At 41.6% G+C, this 25,423-nt stretch overlaps 1 protein-coding gene across 1 annotated transcript; it reads left to right on the forward strand.

Annotated features, from left to right (window-relative positions):
• Positions 1-1,259: 1,259 nt before the first annotated feature.
• On the forward strand, positions 1,260-24,806 carry LOC310657739 (uncharacterized protein). The gene is made up of 21 exons (XM_083398859.1): positions 1,260-1,374; positions 2,455-2,535; positions 2,649-2,699; positions 3,903-3,968; positions 4,070-4,114; positions 7,152-7,196; positions 8,872-8,916; positions 10,420-10,470; positions 11,893-11,940; positions 12,411-12,449; positions 13,128-13,190; positions 14,240-14,296; positions 15,334-15,366; positions 17,016-17,054; positions 17,931-17,987; positions 18,685-18,723; positions 19,310-19,348; positions 19,796-19,852; positions 22,554-22,598; positions 23,611-23,655; positions 24,313-24,806. The coding sequence occupies exons 1-21, from the start codon at positions 1,288-1,290 to the stop codon at positions 24,382-24,384; spliced, it is 1,104 nt and encodes a 367-aa protein (XP_083254985.1). The 5' UTR covers positions 1,260-1,287; the 3' UTR covers positions 24,385-24,806.
• The last annotated feature ends 617 nt before the right edge of the window (positions 24,807-25,423 follow it).

Here is a 25,423-nt window from a genome sequence, read left to right on the forward strand (position 1 = left end):
TCTGTCCCAGCTCCTGCCAACCTAGCAGTTTGAAAGCACATCAAAGTGCAAGTAGATAAATAGGTACCGCTCTGGCGGGAAGGTAAACAGCATTTCGGTGCGCTGCTCTGGTTCATCAGAAGTGGCTTATTCATGCTGGCCACATGAGCCAGAAGCTGTACGCCGGCTCCCTCGGCCAGTAAAGCAAGATGAGCACCGCAACCCCAGAGTCGGTCACGACTGGACCTAATGGTCAGGGGTCCCTTTACCTTTATATTATATTAGCAGGGAGTGCCTGGCACTGCCCGGGAATTTGTAGAAACCAAAAGCACTTTGTGACTTTTTACATGGATAGTGTAATATCTCAAGAGGCAGCCTCACCTATGGCCAAAAAAATAGGCAAAGTCAGGCCAAAGGCACATTTCAGACTGCCATCTTGATTTAAAATGGTGGTGGATGCCCAAATGTTTAAAACGACCACACACCCCAACTCAGGAACCCCCGTGCTGAGTTTGACAAGAGGTGGCCAAACTTATGGACAGACAAACCACTTTTCAAAATATATATTAGATGAGCCACTGTACTATGTTATATGAGAGCTACAGAGACAACAGGATCAATTGAATCTTTCAGCCGTGATGCTTACAAGTGGACCTTAAGTCTATTGCCATCTCTCAGTCCCTCCTACCTTACAGGGTTGTTGTGAAGGTTAAAAAATGAGGAAAGAAAAGACTATTGTATGCCACCATGAGATGCCCTGAAAAAGTGTGGGATTTTTTTAAAAAAATGTAATCAGTACACTGTGGATACATTGCACTACACTGTACAGCCCTCTTACTTCATCCTCCATATGGGATCCAAAATCCATCCTCCCTTTTCTGCACCGAAACCAAATGCCAATGAATGATTACCTTGTCCTTTTAATGAACCACTCATGCACACAGAAAGAAGCACACCAAACATATCTTCATCCATGAGAAATCTAAGAGCAATTATCAGTTGATCTCTGAAGAGAGAACTGGTTTTCCTCTTCCACGCAGTTTGCAAAAGACAACACGCCCCTCAGAATCTCCTACATGGGCTGGATGAAATACTCTGTGCCCCTTAAATCCTCCCACCTGAGACGAAAAAACGAGCACTGAACACAAATGCTTGATCACGATAAGGAACACTTCAACCAGTAGCTTTTGTCTGTTCTGAAAGTCATTGAATGGGGGGGGGGGGATATGGTGATAAGAAAGCTAATGGCCTCCCCCTTTCGACCTCATGGGTGACAACTGGTGGGTTGATTTCTTGGGAAGGGTTTAAATGCTAGGGGGCTGTAGGCATCCAGCAGCAGAAGAAGAAAGGAAGAGACTGAGTAAGCCAAGATTGCTCCAAGCTCCACTCTCAGATGTAAGTAAATTTTGGAATGACTACTCTTAGACGAATCTGTCAGTTTTGGTTTCTCTGAATTTCTCATTTTCCACATCCATTTATAGATATATATTTTCAAAAGTCCTCATGAGAATTCATCAGCATTTTAGAGTGGATTCCTTCTAATACAGTGTTACCTCTGGTTATGAACTTAATTCATTCCGGAGGTCTGTTCTTAACCTGAAACTGTTCTTAACCTGAGGTACCACTATAGCTAATGGGGCCTCTCGCTGCTGCCGCCGTGCAATTTCTGTTCTCATCCTGAGGTAAAGTTCTTAACCTGAGGTACTACTTGCGGGTTAGTGGAGTCTGTATCCCGAAGTGTTTGTAACCTGAGGTGTTTGTAACCCGAGTTACCACTATATACATATTTGTATGCCATTTCCCATACATTTTTGTACAGCAATTTTCTCTAATGCAATGCGTTTTTGGAGGCCATTTCCACCAATATCTGAGTTTCTATATGCACACTTTACCAGAGTATATGCATTTTTGTACACATTACTCATTTGAAGAACTGCATTACAAAATTCAGGGGAAAAAATGTGGTTTTTCTCAGGATGGATGAGTTTCAGTTCATGTATTGTTTTGGGAAATGCAAATGACATAAGTTTTCCTTTAAAGGCGAATTGAATTAAATTTCTCTGACATCCTTAGTCTACACACACACAAGCATTTCTTTTGTCCTGCTATTATTTCAGATTAATCGAGTTCTGTAGGTTGTTGAAGTGCTACATACCCTCACAACACCTGCAGCAAAACTGATTTACCGGGGCAATAAAGGAACAAATGTAAATGCCATAGTGGGCAATGCTGTCACACTCATCTGCTTTCAAGGTACCACTCTCAGGAAGCCACCTTGTGCCTCTTTGCTTCAGTCTATCCACTGTTCCCTTGCGTTGATGATGGTTCGGCACTGATGAGCAGTGTGCATTGGGAATGTAGACCACAAAGTGAAAGAGCGTGATCGTGTTGCCACTTAGAAAAGTTCTAGCAAGTTTGCAATCAGCTCTTCAGCTTTTCTTCTTTTCTACATGTAACCTATCAACTGACCATTAGAACATCTTCTTCAGGGGATCTTCCACAATGAAGACTGCTGTGATCTGCTGGTGCCTTTTCAGCATTGCCTTGGCTTTGCCAGTAAGTACATTTGCAAAAAAGCAAAAAGCCAAGAATTGTAAATTTGTCTTAATGGCTTGACAGCAGGAGATCCAGCCCCATCATCTCTTTTTTCTACTTTCTCTCCTTCCAAGATTCACCATGAAAAAGATGGCCATGTTGAGAGGGACCAGGAAATAAAGAAGGTACGTAATGCATCCCCTCATTTGCCTCCTGTGGAAAATGAAGCACAGGCCAGGTGTATGATCACCCTAATCCAGTAGATCCAGTTTACACCACTAAGGCAAAGCATTTTCGGGAGTTCAAAGTGCTTAGCATACACTTTGTAGTTGTAATCCATATAACAACCCTATGACGAAAATCAGTCTTATTAGATGTGGTGGGAACTGATGCCCACAGACAACAGCCTAAGGCAACATAGGGAGGTGTTGATGGAGATGTTGTTCAAATCAGGGGACTTCCTGATTCATAGTTCGATCTCTTAGACACTATGCTGCACCAGCACACTGTAGTTTTTACTGCTTCTAAAGGAGCCTCTGGCACACCAGAAAGACTCACATCCCTATGCTACTTCTTGGCAAACCTTTCATTACGGCCTCCATCTTTGATAATCCACTGATCTACAGAATCAGTCCATAAGAACTCAGTGGCACGTAGAGCCCATACACTGAGGGACACAGGAGTGGCGCTCAGGCTCACACATGCCCACCACATGTGCAGAATGCTCAACACATGCTAGTACCTGCCCTTTAGATCCATCCCTGTTGCGTGTCAGATGAATTGCACACACAGGCAAATAACACACAGCACCCTGTGTAAAATTTAGCTTTGCCCCTTTTTCTGTGTGTGGAGACTGTGTAAAGCAGCCATGTTGCAGCTTAAGGTAAGGTGTTTCTTACTTCTTGGTAGACACAATTTCCACATTGTGTGAGTGGCAGTTCCTGTTCTGTTGATTTTGTGAGCAGTTCTACAACCCAAGGAACAAAATAATGCAGCCAGCTCAGTGGAAACTGCCGTTGCTGTGAGGACATTAATCTATTCAAAAGGAACTCTGTAATTAAGAACATCCCATACCCGCTCATGTTCCATGCTGACAAGGTTTCATTTTTTATTATTACTGGTATTGATTTTATCACGTAAGGATTATATTTTAGAAGTATTTTGGAGGTCAGTCTTCTCATTGAAAACCCAGAACTTTAGGCACTTAAGAGGCTGGTGCGAAACATGTCCCATCCACTGATGGAAAACTGAACTTGTGTGTATGTAAACATCACCAAACAATCCACAGGTTTTAATTAGGGCCACTGATAACATGAAGATTACTCACCTCAGGCATATCGTAAGTGTGAAATGGAATACTCATATTAGTACCTTTTCTGTGTTTTAAGAGTGCTGAGGTTAATTCTGATCACCACGGCAAAGAAGCTGAGGCAGCCAAAGAAAAAACTGAAAAGGTATGTAAAGCTTCCTTCGTGCTGAACAAATATGGGAAAGACAACGTCATATTGTGAGATTTATTTTTATTTGCACATTAATATTTGGTATTTGATTTCAGGAACATTGGTTTCTAGAAGGAAGCGATAAAACTAAGGAAGGAAAGGTAAAACCCTGTTGCACACATTCTGGTCTCCTTAACAAAGGAACTGCTTTAACAGGTTTTGCTCTACTAGATTCTAAACCTCACAAGCACAGGATCACAGTTTTGGAAGGCACCCACAGGTAGAATCCAGACTGACCCCCCCATCTTGCACACACCCCAGTCTCCAAGCAGCAAGAGATTCCAATGAACACTGTGCGTACTCAATGTTCAGCTTCCTTGGAGTGAAGGTCAATGCAGGCTGTGGTGTCCTTAGGACGTATGGTTTCATATGCACATGTATACAACCTGAGCGTTAAGATTCAGGGGTTCACAGCATTAACACCCCAACAGCTCTTCTTTCCTCATTATGTTTTAAGAAAAGTCCCAAGTTACCATTTCAGGTACAACACCACTTCTTCTTCTTCTTCTTCTTCTTCTTCTTCTTCTTCTTCTTCGGCAATCACTTGTAGCCGGGTAAGACTGTCTTCCATAAACACGGTTTTAAAAGTGAGTCCGTAAGTGACTGTGGAGGCCAATTCTGGATCCACACGTCCTTCTACAGTGGGGACATAGGTTTCTGGGTGGGAGCTGATCATGGTGAGGGTTTGCCAAGTATGCCTTCCTCTTAGCACGTTTCTCCCTTTCATCCTGAGTTCCAGCATCTTCAGAACCCAGGACACCTTAGGTAAAGGCTGTTCTCCAGTTGGAGCGCTCACAAGCCAGTGTTTCCCAGGTGCAACAGACATGTCTCTATCTCTCCAGCTTCCAGCATCAGCAAAAACTCTCACACACAGTGCCACCCTTACCCCCTGCCTGTGTATTGTTCTCCATCCTAAGATGGTGTGGCATCCAGTCAGGTGAAGTGTGAAATCATCCACCCATTTGTCTCTATGGCAACAGAGCTCACTCTTTTTGATGCTGATGAGGGCACTTAATTGGCCAGGCAAAATCAGTACCTTAACAAAGGAACTGATTTAACAGGTTTTCTTCTACTAGATTCTAAACCTCACAAACATAGGATCACGGTTTTATAATCCAGACTGACACACAATCCCATCCCCAAACACATTGAGTAGTTATTGGAAATACAATCTCTCTCTCTCTCTCTCTCTCTCTCTCTCTCTCTGTGTGTGTGTGTGTTAACCAACATTAATATTTGGTATTTGTTTTTAGGACCATTCGTCTCCAGCAGAAAGCGATAAAACCAAGGAAGAAAAGGTAGGAAATCCTGTTGCGCACACCCCAGTCTCCAAGCAACAAGAGATTTCAGGGGAGCCTGCGCGTACTCAATGTTCAGTTTCCTTGTAGTGAAGGACAATGGAGACTGTGGTGTCCTTAGGGCATATGGTTTCATATACACATATATACAACCTGAGTGTAAGATGGAGGGGCTCACAGCATTAACACCCCAACAGCTCTTCTTTCCCTATTATGTTTACAGAAAAGTCCCAAGTCACCATTTTAGTTCCAGCACAGAGCAGACATGTCTCTGTCTCTCCAGCTTCCAGCATCAGCAAAAACTCTCACATATAGGTCTCCCACCACCGTCTATTGTTCTCTATCTTAAAATGGTGTGGCATCCAGGCAGTTGAAGTTTGTCTCTATGGCAACAGAGCTCACTCTTTTGGATGCTGATGAGGGTACTTAACTGGCAAGCCAAAGCCAGTACTGCTTTACAGTGGTACCTCGGGTTAAGTACTTAATTCGTTCCGGAGGTCCGTTCTTAACCTGAAACTGTTATTAACCTGAAGCACCACTTTAGCTAATGGGGCCTCCTGCTGCCAGAGCATGATTTCTGTTCTTATCCTGAAGCAAAGTTCTTAACCTGAAGCACTATTTCTGGGTTAGCGGAGTGTGTAACCTGAAGCGTATGTAACCTGAGGTACCCCTGTATAAGGGTTTATTCTACTAGATTCTAAACCTCACAAACACAGGATCACAGGTTTGGAAGGCACCCACAGGTAGAATCCAGACTGACCCCCCATATCCGCAAACACATTGAGTAGTTATGGGAAAGGCAGTGTCAGTGTGTGTGTGTGTGTGTCTATATATCACATTTATATTTGATATTTGTTTTCAGGACCATTCATCTCCAGCAGATAGCGATAAAACCAAGGAAGAAAAGGTAGGAAATGCTGTAGCGCACACCCCAGTCTCCAAACACACCGAACAGTTATGGGAAAGATGACATCATAATTTGAGACACAATTCCCCCCCCCACACACACACACACGCTACTTCTGTTTGGTATTTATTTTCAGGAGCATTCTTCTGAATCTGAAAGCGACAAAGCCAAGAAAGAAAAGGTAAGAAACCAAAATGAGTTACTATTTCACAACAGTTGGGAAGAAAAAAGTTAAAAAGAAGTTCGCAAGTGCGAAACTCTCATTGGTCCCTTTCTCTGTGTTTTAAGCAGGCTGAGATTCATAACGATAACCAGGACATAGACACTCAAGCGACAGAAGAGGTATGTAAAATTTCCTCCCCGCTGAACTGAGAAGGGAAAGACAACATCATATAGAAAGGGAGGGAAATGGTTTTCCATGCACTAACATTTGATATTTGTTTGCAGGGCGATGTTTTTTCAGATGAAAGTGAAAAGATTGATAAACAAGAGGTAAAAAGGACTTTGCACTAACCAGTTTGTAACTGTATTTTCCCCAAAAATGCTTTAGCAGGCCCAGTTATACATCCCTGTCTTTGGATCCCCGGTTGCGCAGGTGTGAGGAGGGCCTGAAGTTCAGAGACAGCACTCAGGCATGATGGGAGTTGAAGGGCAACAATATCTAGTAGGCCAGCGCCAAGGACCTTCTGGCGGTTCACTCACTGCGAGAAGTGAAGTTAAGAGAAGTGTTAAAGTGAAGCTTTAACAGGCTTATTATACTAGATTCTAAACCTCACAAACACAGGATCACAGGTTTGGAAGGCACCCACAGGTAGAATCCAGACTGACCCTCCCATCCCCAAACACATTGAGTATTTGTGGGAAAGACAATGTCAGTGTGTGTGTGTGTGTGTGTGTCTATATATCACATTTAGATTTGATATTTGTTTTCAGGACCATTCATCTCCAGCAGATAGCGATAAAACCAAGGAAGAAAAGGTAGGAAATGCTGTTGCGCACACCCCAGGCTCTAAAAAGTGAAAAAGTATGCAAATCTTGGTCTCCGCTGCTATTATTATTATTATTATTATTATTATTATTATTGAATTTATATACTGCCCTATACCCGGAAGTCTCAGGGTGGTTCACAGAACAAATCAAAATATAAAACCACGAAATATATTATCAAAATAAAACACACACACACCCAATCAAAATAAACACACACCCCAATATAGGGAGGGCAGCATCACATTGTGAGATATGATTTTTGTTTTCAGGATCATCCTGGTCTAGCTACAAGCGATAGCACCAAGGTTAAAAAAAATAGTGGGTTGCTGTTGTTTTGAAAAGTGGTTTTGGAGGAAAATCGAGAACTTCAGGCACTAAGGCGCTGGTGCAAAACAGATCCAGTCCACTGATGGAAAACTGAACCGGTGTGTGTATGTAAACTGCACCATAAAATAAACAGGATTCAGCTATGATCAAGGATCATATGAAGACTTCTCACTTCAGAGAAGTTCCTATCTGACAGTCATGAGGCATGAAGTAAGTGCCAAATGAAATACTGATATTGACACTTTTTCTTTGCTTTAAGCATGATGATCACCAGGAGAAAGAAGCTAAAGCAGAAAAAGGGAAAACTGAAAAGGTATGCAAAGCTTCCTTTCTGCTGAATAGATCTGGGAAAGACAACATCCTATTGTGAGATGTGATTTATTTACAGTACTACCTTGGTTCTCAAACTTAATCCATTCCGGAAGTCCGTTCCAAAACCAAAGCGTTCCAAAACCAAGGCACGCTTTCCCATAGCGAGTAATGCAAAATGGATTAATCTATTCCAGACTTTTTAAAGCAATAACCCCAAAACAGCAGTTTAACATGAATTTTCCTATCTAACAAGACCATTGATCCATAAAATGAAAGCAATAAACAATGTACTACAGTCACACAATCAATCAGTAGCTGAACTGGGCTCCACACAGTCACATACCAAAAAAAAAGAGCCACAAAACCGCAAAATAAGTAGCAAAAACAGACAGACCTCAGCGTAACACTCTAAACGGAAGTGTGGGGCTCGAAACAGAAGTGTGGCACTCAAATCGGAAGGGTAACACTCAAAAAGGAGCACATTAGACTTCCGAAAAAAGATTGCAAACTGGAACATTTACTTCCAGGTTTGCAGAGTTTGGGTTCCAAGTTGTTTGAGAACCAAGGCATTTGAGAACCAAGGTACGACTGTATTTTTTACATGTTAATATTTGGTATTTGTTTTCAGGACCATTTGACTTCAGCTGTAAGTGACAAAGCTGAAGAAAAAAAGGTAAGGAACCTAAAAGGACCCCGTGGCACACACCCCAGTCTCCAAGCAGCAAGAGATTCCATGGGACCCTGTACATAGCCAAGGTTTCGATTCCTTGGAGTGGAGGTCAATGGAGACTGTGGTGTCCTTAGGGCATATGGTTTCATATATACACATCTATACAACCTGAGCATAAGATGGAGGGGCTCACAGCATGAACACCCCAACAGATCTTCCTTCCCCAGTTGGTTTGCAGGAACCACCATTTTAAGTCCAGCACAGATCAGCCATATTTCTGTCTCTCTGAAAGACGACGTCATATTGTGAGATGCATTTTCCCCACACACACTAGTGTTTGATTTTTATTTTCAGGAGCATTCTTCTAAAGCTGAAGGCGACAAACCCAAGGAAGAAAAGGTAAGGAACCAAGAGAATTACTATTTCACAAAGGAACTGCTTTAACAGGTTTCTTCTACTAGATGCTAAACTCACAAATACAGGGTCACAGGTTAGGAACAGACCCACAGCTATCATTCAGAGTGTCTCCCCTAAACCTATAACACACTGAGCTAATATGAGAAAGAAAACATCATATTGTGTGATACGATTTTTCACATACTGTACTAGTTTTTGATATTTGTTTTCAGGACCATCCTTCTAATGTTGGGAGTGGGAAAACCAAGGAAGATAAGGCAAGAAAACGAAAAGGATTCTATTTCACGACAACTGGGACATTCCTCCTCTAAGCGGTTTATAACTGCAATATTTCAGAATGGTTTGACTGTCTCAGTTACAGATGTACTCTGTCAAGCTCCAAGCTCTCGGCACTTCATAATTAGTCCAAAGCAGGCCAATGATAACTACTGCAACCTATATTGTGGGTTAAACCACATAGCCTAGGACTTGCCGATTGGAAGGTCGGCGGTTCAAATCCCCGTGAAGGGGTGATCTCCCGTTGCTCCGTCCCAGCTCCTGCCTACCTAGCAGTTCGAAAGCACGTCAAAGTGCAAGTAGATAAACAGGTACCGCTCCGGCGGGAAAGTAAATGGCATTTCCGTGCGCTGTTCTGGTTTGCCAGAAGCGGCTTAGTCTTCCTGGCCACATGACCCGGAAGCTGTACGCCGGCTCCCTTGGCCAATAAAGCGAGATGAGCACCTCAACTTCAGAGTCAGTCACGACTGGACCTAATGGTCAGGGGTCCCTTTACCTTTACCTTATGGGCCACTTCAGCCTTTGAAATTAGCAAACTGAACAGGCCTATAATCAATAAAACAGGTGTTCCAGCCACCAAATCGTTTCTGTTTCCACCAAAAAGCTTTTTTTTAATAATATTTTTTTTCATTTTCCAATACAAATTTATACAGTTCATACATCTTAATTATATCCCCTTTCTCTTTTTTGACTTCCCTCAACTTGACTGAAACTCCTTCATACTTCTTACACATTTCTGAAATTATACTTCTATTATTGTTATATATTAAACCTTATTTTTAATAATATTCTAACGTTTCTTCTCACAGAGCTTCGTTAAAACTTACAAACGTTATCTGATTATCACTTAATTTTTGCATATATTCTGTAATTTTTTTCCAATCTTCTGTGAATCTCTGATCTCATCGATTTCGGATCCTTCCAGTCAATCTATCAAGTTCTGCGTAATCCATCATTTTCATTCTCCATTCTTCTAACGTAGGTAGCTCCTCTTGCTTCCACTTCTGGGCCATCAATATTCTTGCGTTTCCACCAAAAAGCTTTTTACTAAAACACAGCTTTGTGTTGTGAACAGTGCCAGATTTACGTATAAGCTAAACAAGCTATAGCCTAAATCCGTCCCTGGTTGTGAATGAAATATTAGGGCATGGCAGTTTCATTTTGAAGTATTGCTGATATTTGGTTGTTGTTTTTTTTCTGTAGTTGAAGGATTCTGAAGATAAGCCTACTTCCAAGAGCACGCGGGCGCTGAAAACACCGGTGTGTGAAATCTCCCCTCCACTGAAATAGAGACATTTCCCCCTTTCCCTCTCATTCACACAAGTACTGGAAATGCAGGTGGTAGACTCAGGATGGTCAAAACAAAGTTATGTGCACTGCACAGAAGAAGCATATGAAATGAGCTCTATCAGGTGGGTTGCTGGCTTAGAACAGGGATGGAGAACCTGTGTCCAGCCACATGCTGTTGGGAGCTGAGTTCCTACGCAGCACAGCCAAAATGGCCAGCAGTCAGGCGTGATGGGAGTTGCAGTGCAACAATATCTGGTAGGCCAGCACCGAGGACCTTCTGGCAGTTCCCTCTCTGCGAGAAGCGAAGTTACAGGGAAACAGGCAGAGGGCCTTCTCGGTAGTGGCGCCCGGCCTGTGGAACGCCCTCCCATCAGATGTCAAGGAAATAAACAACTGTCTGACTTTTAGAAGACATCTGAAGGCAGCCCTGTTTAGGGAAGTTTTTAATGACTGATGTTTTAATGTCTTTTTAATATTTTGTCGGAAGCCCAGCCAGATGGGCAGGGAATGAATGAATGAATGAATGAATGAATGAATGAATGAATAAATAATAATTATTATTATTATTATGGCCACAGAGCCTAGGACTTGCCGATCAGAAGGTCGGCAGTTCAAATCCCCGTGACGGGGTGAGCTCCTGTTGCTCGGTCCCTGCTCCTGCCAACCTAGCAGTTTGAAAGCACGTCAAAGTCCAAGTAGATAAATAGGTACCGCTCTGGTGGGAAGGTAAACGGTGTTTCCGTGCGCTGCTCTGGTTCGCCAGAAGTGGCTTAGTCATGCTGGCCACATGACCCAGAAGCTGTAGGCCAGCTCCCTCGCCAATAAAGCGAGATGAGCGCCGCAACCCCAGAGTCGGCCATGACTGGACCTATTGCTCAGGGGTCCCTTTACCTTTATGTTTAACATTATAAACGACGAGTGTAGATCCGCCCTAAGACTCTTGATCCAACTCAGAAGGGCTCTTAATATTTAATACCATGGAATTCATGGAATATAATATCCCGCCCCAAACTAAATGTTTGAAACAACTTAAACTCCTTATCAGTTCTATCAAAAGCATATTTAACTGTGTTTTAATTAGCCAAATTTTAGTCTTTCGACTCTATCTCTATTTTCTGACCAAAGTAATTTGTTCAATGAACTGCTGAGATTTAGCCCTACATTCAGCAGTATAATGCAGAACCTCAAAACATACACTGTAAACTAGCATAGAACGCTTCCTCCCTAGTGAACTACAATGGGAAATACAACCTGCTGCAGAAAAGATAAATTATGACTGGGAGAGCCCTTTGTTTCTGTAATGAAGTTACAGTCTTGTGTGGTGGAGAGAACCTTAGCAGCTGAAAAGTTTGATTTCTGAATACTGATTTTGGTTCTCTTTCTGTGGCTCAGGATGCTGAAAATCAACCTGATTTCCAGAATCTGGAAAAAGTTGGTCTGGTATGTAAAGCATCATGGTCATTAAACTGCCCAAAGAATTGTAGCAGGAAAGTGTCGTTATTGGTGGAATTATGAATTCTAACTTGCTAACAAAACAAATATTATTTGGAACAATCACTTGACCAACCATCTGAGGAATTATGGCTAGACTTTTCCTTGCTATGGATGCGATTTTATTGTTGATGTGGGCCATATGTGATAGCTAATAACACTGCAACCCTGACCCCACTTACCTGAGAGTAAGCCCCGTTGAATTCATTTGGGCTTACTTCTGAGTGAACATGGTTAGGATTGTGCTGTTTGTTGCTACACTGCATATGGAACAAGAAGTGTGGAATCTTTCACCACCTAAGCAGTGATGCAGAAAACTAAGAGCAATCAGTGCAAACAGGGGCCCATAAATAATGTTCCAATGAGAATATTGTGCTTTCATCGGGAGATACATGACTTTCCACATTCTTGATTTTCAGAAATCATTTGCTTTGGACGTGAGAGAAGATGACCAGGAGGTGAGATGGCAGAATTCAATAAAGTCAAACGTTTGCCTTTTCTTGTTTAATTATTACAGTAGCAGCTTTCATTATGCATTCATCAGTTTTAGGTCGGATACCCCTTTCAATATTACCATTTACCGTATTTTTTGCACTATAAGACACACCCGACCATAAGACGCACCTAGTTTTAGAGGAGGAGAACAAGAAAAAAATATTCTCTCCCTCTCTGTGCAGCGCCTTTCCAGCACTGAAGAGGCGCTACACAGAGAGAGAAAGCTGTGCAGCGCCTCTCCAGCGAAGTGAAGTCAGAACAGCAAGAGGGATCACTGCTTTCACGATCCCTCTTGCTGTTCTGGCTTCTGGGATAGCTGCGCAGCCTGCATTCGCACCATAAGACTCACACACATTTCCCCTTACTTTTAAGGAGGGGGAAAGGTGCGTCTTATAGAGCAAAAAATACGGTATGTTTCTTCTAATTTTTTTTTTCTTTGCATTTTTTGAAGTAGAATAGTTCCTATCTGTGTTGTAAGCATGTTCCCCCCAGAGCAGGAATAGGAACCTGACATCCTCCAGATGTTGTTGGATAAATCATGACCCTCTGTTGCTTTTAGAAAGTTTCACTCTTATGTGGCGGAGAGAACATTATGAATGGGAAAGTTTCATTCTGAATACAGTTTCTGGTTCTTTTTTTAGGCTCAGGATGCTGAAAACTATCCTGCTGCCAGACAACTTCAAGCTCTATTAGAAGATTTTCAGGTATGTAAAGTATCTTTGATGTTGAATTCTCCGGAGAAATATAGCAGGAAAGTATCCACAAGGTTCAGGGTCAGGAATTATGACTCCTAAGATGATAACAAAAAATATAATAAAATTGGAGCAATAACTTGACCATTAATATGAGGAAATATAGCCAGATTTTTCCTTGCTATAGGTAAAGGTAAAGGTACCCCTACCCTTACAGGCCAGTCTTGCCAGACTCTAGGGTTGTGCGCTCATCTCACTCTATAGGCCGGGAGCCAGCGCTGTCCGCAGACACTTCCGGGTCATGTGGCCAGCGTGACAAAGCTGCATCTGGCAAGCCAGCGCAGCACACGGAATGCCGTTTACCTTCTACTTGCACCCGGGGGTGCTTTCAAACTGCTAGGTTGGCAGGCTTCCTTGCTATAGGTAGGATTTAATTCCTGGTGTGGCCCATATGTGACAACTACGAAGGCTCCAATCCTGACACCATTAACCTGGGATTAAGTTACACTGCATTCAGTAGAGCTTACGTCTGAGTGGGCAGTCTTAGAATTGTGCTGTTTGTTACTATACTACATTCTGAACTAGAAGTGTAGACACTCCTGCCCTCTCGCACCACCTAAGCACTGATGCAGAAATCTAAAGGTTGTTGTTGTTTAGTCGTTTAGTCGTCTCCGACTCTTCGTGACCCCATGGACCAGAGCACGCCAGGCACTCCTGTCTTCCACTGCCTCCTGCAGTTTGGTCAAACTCATGCTGGTAGCTTTGAGAAACACTGTCCAACCATCTCATCCTCTGTCGTCCCCTTCTCCTTGTACTCAGGGTCCTTTCCAGGGAGTCTTATCTTCTCATAAGGTGGCCAAAGTATTGGAGCCTCAGCTTCACGATCTGTCCTTCCAGTGAGCACTCAGGGCTGATTTCCTTCAGAATGGATAGGTTTCAGTCCAAATGGAGCCTTTTCACATAAATCATTTTCAATCAGACAATTGTGCCGTTGTCAGGAGAAATAAGACTTTCCATGCTACAGGTTTTCTCTGTATTTTTGGTTCTTTTTATGTGCTCAGGATGCTGAAAACCGTCCTGCTGTCAAACAACTGCAAGCTCCAACGAAACATTCTCAGGTATGTAAAGTTTCTTTGCTGTTGAACTCTCTGGAGAAATATAGCAAGGAAGTATCCACAAGGTTCAGGGTCATCATTGGTAGAATTATGTCTTCTGACACGAAAACCAGGGCCAGATTTAGACAAAGAGGGGCCCTAGGCTACTCTACTTGTGATGCCCCTCCCAATCCCCTACCCTCACGACTAGAAGAAAATGGAAGAGTGCTATAAACAAAATTGATTGAATCCAAGGATGTGAAGGGTATTTAAAATTCTGCAATTCACAATTTCTCCTCTAAAGGACATAAGATACTATTGTTAAATACCATGGTGGTTTTAAAAAATGCATAAATGTTAAAATTAACACTGAAAAACTATTGCAGCAGCTGAACTTTGTAAACCTTTTATGGAATAAGCATTATTTTTTAGGAAAATGAAGTTGTAATGTTATTCTTTAAAAAAAAATCTGAGTTTACATATTATATTGCCTGGGAAGTGTAAATACCATATTTTTCCGTGTATAACACGTGTATAAGGTGACCCCTTATTTTAAACTTCAAAAATTTAGGAAAAAATATAGTCTTATACACAGAAAAATACGGTCATATGATCATGGTTACCTGACAGTGTGGCACTTTTAGAATCTACTTTATGTTTTCATTAAACAGTCAGTTTTAAAATACATATTAAGAAGTAAACTACAACCATCAAATACAGTAAGACTAAAAATGTTTTTTTCTAGCCTTCCTCATAGCAAAATCATCCAAAACTTCATCAAAATTTGTTTGTCTAAGTTTGTCACTTTCAATGTACAAAATGCTCAGTGCAGACAACCTCTCTTGAGACATTGTGGCCCTTAATTCATTTTTAATTCTTTTGCGTCTTGAAAAACTCCTCTCTCCCGAGCAGTTAGTGACCATAAAGCTAAGAAATAGCTGCAAGATTGTTTCCACATTAGCAAAGGCCAGCTGAATTTTTCCCTTGTATATAATTTGAGAAAGATCTGTATGAGACAGAGAATGCTCTGCTGTAAGCCCATGGCTTTGTCTCACGTACAGGTGAAAGTGCAAGAGTTCATCAATAAGTTTCAGGTCAGTATCTTCTGGGTATGCTTCCCAGTGGCGTAGCGTGGGTTGTCAGCACCCGGGGCAAGGCAAGTAATTTGCGCCCCCCCCCCCCGCTGCACTGTCCCTCCCCCAGATAGTCCCTCACTCTCTCTCCGCACCGCACCGCATGCCTGGCACCCTCCCCTCCACAGTGGGCGGCGACCCGGCGGCTCGGATCGGATTCGCACAGCCAGCACTGCAGTGAGAGAGAGTGAGTGAGCCAGGTAGGGCCAGAGAGCCGCGAGTGCGAGCGAGCGCCCCTCAGATGTTGCGCCCGGTGCTGCCGGCCTCCCCTGCACCCCCCACGCTACGCCACTGATGCTTCCATTAACAGTTCAACACCTTGCTCAATTTCTTGCTGAGATGCTGTCAGATTAGCAAGAATGGAAAACAATTGTGCAACATCACTGTACACAGTACTTCTTATTTTAAATTGGCTTCAAGCGCATCTAATATAGGAATTAAGGATTTTATCCTAAACTTCTCTCTTGAAGAAAGTGCATCTAAGGCATCAAGTGCACTTTTTTTTGCCATTTCCTCACTCTTTGTCTCTTTGTTTTGTAGTTAACATTTGGCAAGGTGGCCTTTGCTTGTTTCTCAAGCTCATCAAAATCTTCTCTAATTTCCCTTATAAAATCCAGAATTGAACTGTACAAATTTGCACAAGAACTCATTAACAGGTCTGATTTCTGAACAGCTTTGCTGACCTTGTGAAAATGACCTAGCACACGGGCCCAAAAATGCAGCATAAACACAAATTCCATTTCTTCCATCTTCTGCAAAAGATTATTAGCTTGAAGCCTGGTCTCCCCCTTCCATAGAATCATAGAATCATACAATCATACAATCATAGAGTTGGAAGAGACCACACGGGCCATCGAGTCCAACCCCCTGCCAAGCAGGAAACACCATCAGAGCACTCCTGACATATGGTTGTCAATCCTCTGCTTAAAGACCTCCAAAGAAGGAGACTCCACCACACTCCTTGGCAGCAAATTCCACTGTCGAACGGCTCTTACTGTCAGGAAGTTCTTCCTAATGCTTAGGTGGAATCTTCTTTCTTGTAGTTTGGATCCATTGCTCCGTGTCCGCTTCTCTGGAGCAGCAGAAAACAACCTTTCTCCCTCCTCTATGTGACATCCTTTTATATATTTGAACATGGCTATCATATCACCCCTTAACCTCCTCTTCTCCAGGCTAAACATGCCCAGCTCCCTTAGCCGTTCCTCATAAGGCATCGTTTCCAGGCCTTTGACCATTTTGGTTGCCCTCCTCTGGACACGTTCCAGTTTGTCAGTGTCCTTCTTGAACTGTGGTGCCCAGAACTGGACACAGTACTCCAGGTGAGGTCTGACCAGAGCAGAATACCCTTTAACGTCAGAGTACAAATGACTGAGGGCATTAGTGATAGCACTGTAACGTTCCAAAACAGCTTCTGTGGATTTTGTGTGTGCGTCCCACCTAGTGTCTGACAAATATTTAGGCACTTTAGACTCAGGTCTGCCCATCTCTTTGTGGAGGATGAAAAGAAGGTGTAAATTTCATTGACAATGGCAAAACAGTTCACTGCATCAAGGCAGCAATCCACAGCTGAATGGTAAAAATGTGACTTTCCACACTCTTTTGATTTTCAGAACTCACCTGCTTTTGACTTGACAGAGGTTGACCAAGAGGTAGGATGGCAACATTTAATAAAGTTGGAACTTTCCCCTTTCATAGTTAATTATAAGCAGCTTCCATTATGTTTTGATTGTTTTTAGGTAAGACCCTCTTCCAATAAATTATTTATGTTTCTTCTAAGGGTGGCGCTGTGGGTTAAACCACAGAGCCTAGGATTTGCCAATCAGAAGCTTGGCGGTTCGAATCCCCACGACGGGGTGAGCTCAGTCCCAGCTCCTGCCAACCTAGCAGTTCGAAAGCACGTCAAAGTGCAAGTAGATAAATAGGTACCGCTCTGGTGGGAAGGTAAACGGCGTTTCCGTGCCGTTCTGGTTCACCAGAAGCGGCTTAGTCAGGCTGGCCATATGACCTGGAAGCTGTCCGCTGGCTCCCTCGGCCAGTAAAGTGAGATGAGCGCCGCAACCCCAGAGTCGGTCACGGCTGGAGCTAATGGTCAGGGGTCCCTTTACCTTTATGTTTCTTCTGATGGTCTTTTTAAATCACATTTTTGAATTTTAAATGTTTGGTCATGAGTTGTCAGAATGTTTTCATCTATGGCAGGGATGAGAACCTGTTGCCCTCATGCTGTGATTGGACCACAATTCCCATCATCCTTCACCATTGGGCCTGATGGGAGCTGAAATCCAGCAACATCTGGAGAGCCACAGGTTCCCCATTCCTTATCTAGAGTCCAGAATAGTTAATACGCCAATCTTATGAGACAGTTCACACTTTACATGAGGACAAGTATAAGATAAAACACATTATGAGTGGGACAGCTCTCTGTTGCTTTTATGAAGTTGCCCATTTGTGTGGTGGGGAGAACATTACAAATGGAAAACTTTCATTTGGAATATGGATTTTTGTTCCTTTTTTTTTCTTTGGCTGAGGATGCTGAAAGTCAACCAGTTTTCAAAGAACTGCAGTCTCCTGCAGAAGCTTCTCAGGTATGGAAAGTTTCTTTGCCAGTGAACTATCCGGAGAAATGCAGCAGGAAAGTGTTATGTACTGAGTTGAATAGGATCCAAAATGCAGCAGTCTGATTGGTCCTAGAACAATAGGATCCATAATGCAGCAGTCTGATTGGTCCTAGAACAATAGGATTCAGAATGCAGCAGTCGGATTGGTCCTAGAACAATGCAGCAGTATGATTGGTCTGCAGGAGCCACCCAATCCGGCTCCAGATGGAAGTGAATCCACAACCTGATTGGCCTACAGGAGAATTCCGGAATTAGCCAATCACGGGCAGCCCATTGTGTAAATAATGTATATAAAGTAGATACTTTGAGAGGACTTTCATTCTTCCTCACCACTATGAGCTGAATAAAGAGCATGAAATCCACTCTCGACTCTGAGTATATTTCAGAAAGTAACCACAAAGTCTTCAGGGTCATCAGTGGTGGAGTTATGACTTCTAACATGATAACAAACAAACAAACAAACAAATATTCGAAGCAATAGCTATGGCAAGACTTTTCCTTGCTGTGATCTTAAGACTCGCTGATGTGGACCATATCTAAGCAGTGATGCAGAAATCTAAGAGAAATCAGCGCAAATGGGGGCCCTTTTCACATAAATCTTTTTTAATCAGAAAATTGTGCACTTGTCAGGAGAAATATGACTTTCCACACTCTTCATTTTCAGAACTCACCTGCTTCAGACTTGACAGAGATTGACCAAGAGGTATGATGGCAGCATTTAATAAATTTGGAACTTTCCCCTTTCATAGTTAATTAGATGCAGCTTCCATTATGCTTTGATTGTCTTTAGGCGGGACACTACTTTCAGTATTTTCATTTACATTTCTTCCAGCACCTTATTAAATAAATATTTTTTTGCAGTAAAATAGTTGTAGGAATGTTTCCATCTAGAGCCAGGATGGGAAATCTGTGGTCCTCCTGCTGCTGTTGGACTACAATTTCCATCATCCTTGACCATCGACCTTGTTGTTGGGTCTGATGGGAATTGGAATCCAACAACTTCTGGAAGACCACAGGTTCCCCCTTATCAAGAATTTACAACATCTAATAGATCAGCCTTATGGACCACTTGATGACAAATGAAGATTTTGGCACTTCACAGGAAGTCTTATAGGATTGTGCTGTTTGTTACTACACTGCACACCGAACTAGATGTATGGACACATTTGTCATCTAAGCAGTGATGCAATCAATCAAAATAGGGGCCCTTTCCACATAAATCATTTTTAATCAGAAAATTGTGCTTTTGCGAGGAGAAACTGACTTTCTTCGGCACTCCTGATTTTCAGAATTCACCTGCTTCGGACACCAGAGAGGATGACCAAGAGGTAAAATGGCAGCATTTAATAAAGTTTCCCTTTCCTTATATATTAGCAGCTTTAATTATGCTTCCATCGGTTTTAGGTTGGATACCCCGTTAAATACTGCCATTTATGTTTCTTCTAATGATGTATTTTATCATCTTTTTTGAAGTAAAAAGGTTCCTATCTGAGTTGTAAGCAGGGGGTTTTTCCAGCCAGAATTCACTGGCACAGAGTTCTCTGGTGGCCACGATTGCCCTTGTGAGATAACAAGGGAGGCATTCATGGTGAATTCCGGCACCCCTTTTTCTAGAAAAATGACACTGGTTGTAAGAATGGTTCCCCGCAGAGCAGGGACAGGACCTGTGCTCTCACAGCTGTGGTTAGATAAACCATGACCCTCTGTTGCTTTTATTAAGTTCTGTACTGATGTGGTGGAAAAAATACAGGTTTTGGTTCTTTTTCTATGCCCAGGATGCTGAAAACCATCCTGCTGTCAAACAACTGCAATCTCCAGCAGAAGATTATCAGGTATGTAAAGTTTCTTTGCTGTTGAACTCTCCGGAGAAATATAGCAAAAAAGTATCCACAAGGTTCAGTGCCATCATTGGTAGAATTATGACTTCTTCTTTTTTTTTTTAATAAATTTTTTAATGAGTTTTCAAACAAATCATACATACATCATAAAAAATCCAAAAAGAGATCATAACATACAAGTAGTGCCAAAAAAGAAAAAGAAAAAGAAAAGGTGAAAAAGAAAAAGTACTTCCCTTCATCTCGGTCTAGGTTATTTAACCATCCTATCTTTCAGCGGTCTCCATTCTCTCTCTGTATCTTTTAATATTACCTAAATTTGTTTCTGTATATGTTAAGAATTTATTCCAATCATTAATAAATTTTTTACTTTTTTGATGCCTGATTCTTTGTGTCATCTTAGCTAATTCTATATATTCAAATACTTTAATCTGCCATTCTTTGATTGTTGGAATATTGGTGGTTTTCCAGTTCTGCGCCAACAGTATTCTGGCTGCTACCATTGCATATTGGAACATTGTCTTATCCTCTTTTTTAATTTCCTCACCGACCATGCCTAACAAAAAAGCTTCAGGTTTCTTGGGAAAAGTGTATTTCAAGATCTTTTTTAGTTCCTCATAAATAAGTCCCCAGAACCTTTTCACCTCTACACAAGTCCACCACATATGGTAGAAATCACCCTCTTTTATTTTACACTTCCAGCATTTCTTGTCCCCAGTCTTATACATTTTTTCCAATTTTACTGGAGTGATGTACCAACGATACATCATTTTTTCCATATTCTCTCGGAGCCCCACACATGCTGTAAATTTCATATCTATTTTCCAAAGTTGTACCCATCTGTCGTATTCTAGGTTATAGCCCAAGTCTATAGCCCATTTAATCATAACCTCCTTCACCTCCTCATCTTTGGTATCCCATTCCAATAGTTGATCGTACATTTTGGATAAAAGTTTGGTGTTTCCTTCTACTATTTCCACCTGAAATTTCGATTTTTTCTCATTTATTCCTATCTTTTTATGTTCGTTCCATAGAGCATTTATTTGATGGAATTGTAACCAACTTACTAACCTATCTTTTAAATCTTCATATGTTCTAATCTTCCAACCTTTACCCGATCTAACCAGGAGGTCTTCATAGGTCCATCTTTGCTCTTCCATATTTGGTTTTTTAATCGTTATAATATCAATGGGTGATAACCACCATGGGGTGCTTTTTTCTAGAAACCTTTTATTTCTGTCCCATACCTCCAGCAACGCTCCTCTAATAATGTGGTTTGAGAAACCCCTATGTATTATGTAGGATTATGACTTCTAACATGATACAAAGCATATATATATTGGGAGCAATAACATGACCAGCGATATGAGGAAATATGGCAATACCTTTCTTTGCTATGGATGTTGTATTTTACTTTTGTTTTTAAGTTGTAATCATTCATCTTGTTTTTATTATTGCTTGTAAGCCGCTCTGAGCCCGGCCTTGGCTGGGGAGGGCAGGGTATAAATAAAAAATTATTATTATTATTATTATTATTATTATGGATAGGAGTTATTTGCTGATGTGATAGCTACAAAGGCTGCAGTCCTGACCCCATTGACCTGGGAGTAAGCCATACAAATCATTTTTAACAAGACAATTGTGCTGTTAAAATCCACTCTCTTGATTTTCTGAGCTCATCTGCTTTGGACTTGACACAGGTTGACAAAGAGGTAATACGGCAACATTTAATGAAGTTGGGACTTTCCCTTTTAGTATTTAATTATAAGAAGCTTGCATTATGCTTAGATTGGTTTTAGGCGAGACACTGCTTTCAGTATTATCATTTAAGGTAAAGGTACCCCTGCCCATACGGGCCAGTCGTGTCCAACTCTAGGGTTGTGCGCCCATCTCACTTAAGAGGCCGGGGGCCAGCGCTGTCCGGAGACACTTCAGGGTCACTTTTCCAAACCCTTCTTCTCCTTCCATTTTTTGAAGTAAAATGGCAGTAGGAATGCTTCCATCTAGATCAGGGATGGGGAGTTTTTTGCCCCCCAGCTGTTGTTGGACTACAGTTCCCATCTGCCTTGACCACTGATGGCGATGCTTCTCCTGATGTCAGTTGAAATCTAACATCTTATCTAGTAACTTATCACACTGAGTTTTTACAGAATGGACTATGGTTAAGTTGCTTCAATTAACTACTACAAACAATCAACTTGACATGAACACATTTTTGTTCAAAGGTTTTATTATGTTTCTATCAGTGAATATACGATGCCACACATACAAGAATGTATTTGGTTTATTTCAGAGTTCTCGCTTTGATGTCAGGGCTGGCACCCATACACAAATGTAACATTCAGTATACAGTCGTAACTTGGAAGTCAAATGGAATCCGTTCCGGAAGTCCATTCGATTTCCAAAATGTTCAAAAACCAAAGTGCGGCTTCTGATTGGCTGCAGGGGCTTCGTGCAGCCAATTGGAAGCCCCATCAAATATTTGGCTTCCAAAAATAGTTCGCAAACTGGAACAGTCACTTCCGGGTTTGCGGTGCTTGGGAGCCAAAACATTTGACTCACCAGGTGTTAGTCAACCAAGGTACGACTGTATTTGGGTTTTTCCAACTTAACCAATGTATTGTTTGACCTTTTCACTATGTTTCAGGCAGCCTTGTCATAGACATAGCTTTTGACATTATCCATTTTGCTTTTTCAGAGTGCTCCTTCTTCGGATGAAGCTATAGAGAAGATTGAACCACAAGTAAGCTTTCTTATAGAGAATTGTACAGTGAGTGTGTGATGCTTGAATAACTTGTTCATGAGTAACTTACAGGATTAGTTGTCAAGGTCTTTAGCAGATACAAAACAGAGCAGACCATGGTTTACAAATTGGGAACTAACCTTGTGCATGTGCACTCCTTTTTCTCTCCTTCTCCCCTAAATAAAAATTCCCTTCCTTGCCTTTGCTGATTACTGCTGGTGCACCAATGCTAACCAGGTTTAACACTAACCATGGTTCCCTTAGAAACACATAAGCACATACACACAGAGAGATTTTGGAGCCCAGAAAGTTGCTTTGTACAGTGTCAGATCATTGGTCAACCTAGCACACTATTGTCTACAATGACTAGTAGTGGCTCTCCAAAATTTTGGATAGCTCTTTCTCTCAGCCCTACCTGGAGATGCCTAGAATTGAATCTGGCACTAGAGCTTGTGGAGAAATCCAGTCACATTCACATTTAAAGGCAAGCCTCCTTCATTCATACTTTCCAACACAATACATGACCTAAAACAGCAATCTTTTGAAATTCACACTTCTCTGAATTTTGTGACCCCAGCCAACTAAGGTATATAAAAATGCATATACAGTGTGCTTAAAAATGCTTATATTCAGTGCTTTTTTCTAAAAATAAAATGCTTAGGGGTACTCTCATTTTCCTACTCATATTAAAATATTGCCCCTCAATGAGGCCAAACTTAGATTCACAAAATGTTTAGGGGTATGCGTACCCCTGCATCCCCCTATGCAAAACCAATACTCTACTAATGAACTCCAGTCCTTCCCTAATGGTTTGAAATTAGTTTGCAACCGTGATTACAACAAAAAGCGATTCACATTAACTATAGTGTCCTTGGAACTCTAAACCACCTTTAACCCTCTTTCCTGACAAGAGAAATGGAGTTGCTTTAAAAAGGGCAGCACCAAAGTTTTGCATCTGGAGAATTCTACAGATATAACAGTAATATACTGGGTTGTTGTTGTTTTGTTACAGGTATCCTTTTTAACAGAAGAAAACAATAACGTTGCTGAGCAACAGGTAAAAATTAAACATAGAAATCTAACTCTGCTTCAGTTAGTTCATTATAAGCATCACTTTGGCATTGGCTGTGAGAATGCCAATAGTCAGCATGGCTAAAGTTTAGCCCTCTGCTGGTTTTAGTTTTTTGAGATAAAGTATTATTACCTGTAGAAGCACAAATTTAAGTATCCTAAGATTTTAAATGACTGCTTTAAGCATACACACACACTGGGTAGCTCAGTGATAACTGCTATAACAAATAAGGCAAATTTAGAAATTCTAGGCAATAGAATATTCTTAGCTTACTTTCCTCCAGAGGTGCACCTTAATGATCACAACTACAGGTAGATTTTAGCCCATCAGGCTTCAACTGGTGGGTCACGGCTTCTAAGTCGTCATGCTCTTCATTTTAACTGTTTAATTTATTAGCAGTAAATGCATTCTAGTAGTTCAACCTTTGGTTTTAGGAGAGATGCTCATTTCTTGCCTTGTGTGCCATCACAGCAGTTTTTATTGATTGCATGATTGTATGTGTAAGTCACTATTTGAGGATTTCATAGAATAATAGAATTCTATAAATTCTTTAACTTTTCACGGTCAGAATTTTTATTGGGGGGGGGGGAGAGTGCAGTTTATATTCAGGCCAATACCGTAATTTTATTACATTTTTGACAGGTCTTTGATGAAAGTGAACCATCAGCAGATGTCCTCGGGGATTTCCAGGACAGTGAGGAAGCTGAAGTTTGAAGTGTAGAAGTCTAATATGAAACCTGTGCCTCTAAAATAACCACAATCATCAGAGGTCCTTGAAACTGCCTAGCATTGACAATGAAATTTCTGCTTTCAAAGCAAGGAAGATTAACGTTAAAATGTGGACACAAATCAGTAATATTCTTTTTCTCAGCTAGGCAGATGGGAAACTTGTTTTCATGTCAACATTTATTTTCAAGAATGAGTTTGATTTCAGTTAGTAAAGATCCAAATACAACAGGCTTTGTTATATAAACAAATTGATGCCTTTAGTTCTCATTTCCACTAAAGCAATGCAAGCCTTTCTGTGTAGCTCATTCTCATTTTCATCATGGAAAAGTAAAAGAAAAACCCAGAGAGTCTTCTATGTGATTCACGTTTAATGATTTTAACACTTGAAATAAATGTTGTCTAAATGAGCAGTGTTGTCTATTTTCCAAAGTACACCAAAACACACTCAGGCATGTTGATCTGTTTAAAAACACAAAAAGCACCAACCAGCAGGCCAACAACCATCTATTGAAACTGGGGACCAAAGAATGTGAGACTTGGCACTAACGGAAAACACATAAGAAACATGAAAGGAAGTTAGTTAAATTGGACCCTTTTTTATTAACAGTCTCTCCCTCGGGAGGTTGTGGACTCTCCTTTGGAGGATTTAAAGCAGAGGTTGGATGGCCATCTGCTATGGATACTTTAGCTGAGAACCCCGCATTGCAGGGGTTGGACTTGATATAGAAAAAATAGGGATGGTTGGCTTTTGCTGCCCAAGGGACTGAGTCCCCTAAGTCCATGATCGGTCAGAGATGAATGGATGGAGGCAGGATGCAGGGAAAGCAAGGCAGATCTTTATTTTTCTGTTGCGACAGAGTTTCCTCCCCTCCTAGGAAGGAGGCATGAGAGACCCAGAACCAAGAAGAAACATCTCTTTTAAGGGTTTGCGTTTTGGCACGGAGAAGAAGGACACCCCCTGTACTGTACAGTCAGAAATTATATCACACGTAAGGTGGGGTTACTGTGGCTCAGGCAAGCCAAG

This window comes from Podarcis tiliguerta, assembly GCF_965153285.1.
Source record: "Podarcis tiliguerta genome assembly, chromosome: 9".
NCBI lineage: Eukaryota > Metazoa > Chordata > Lepidosauria > Squamata > Lacertidae > Podarcis > Podarcis tiliguerta.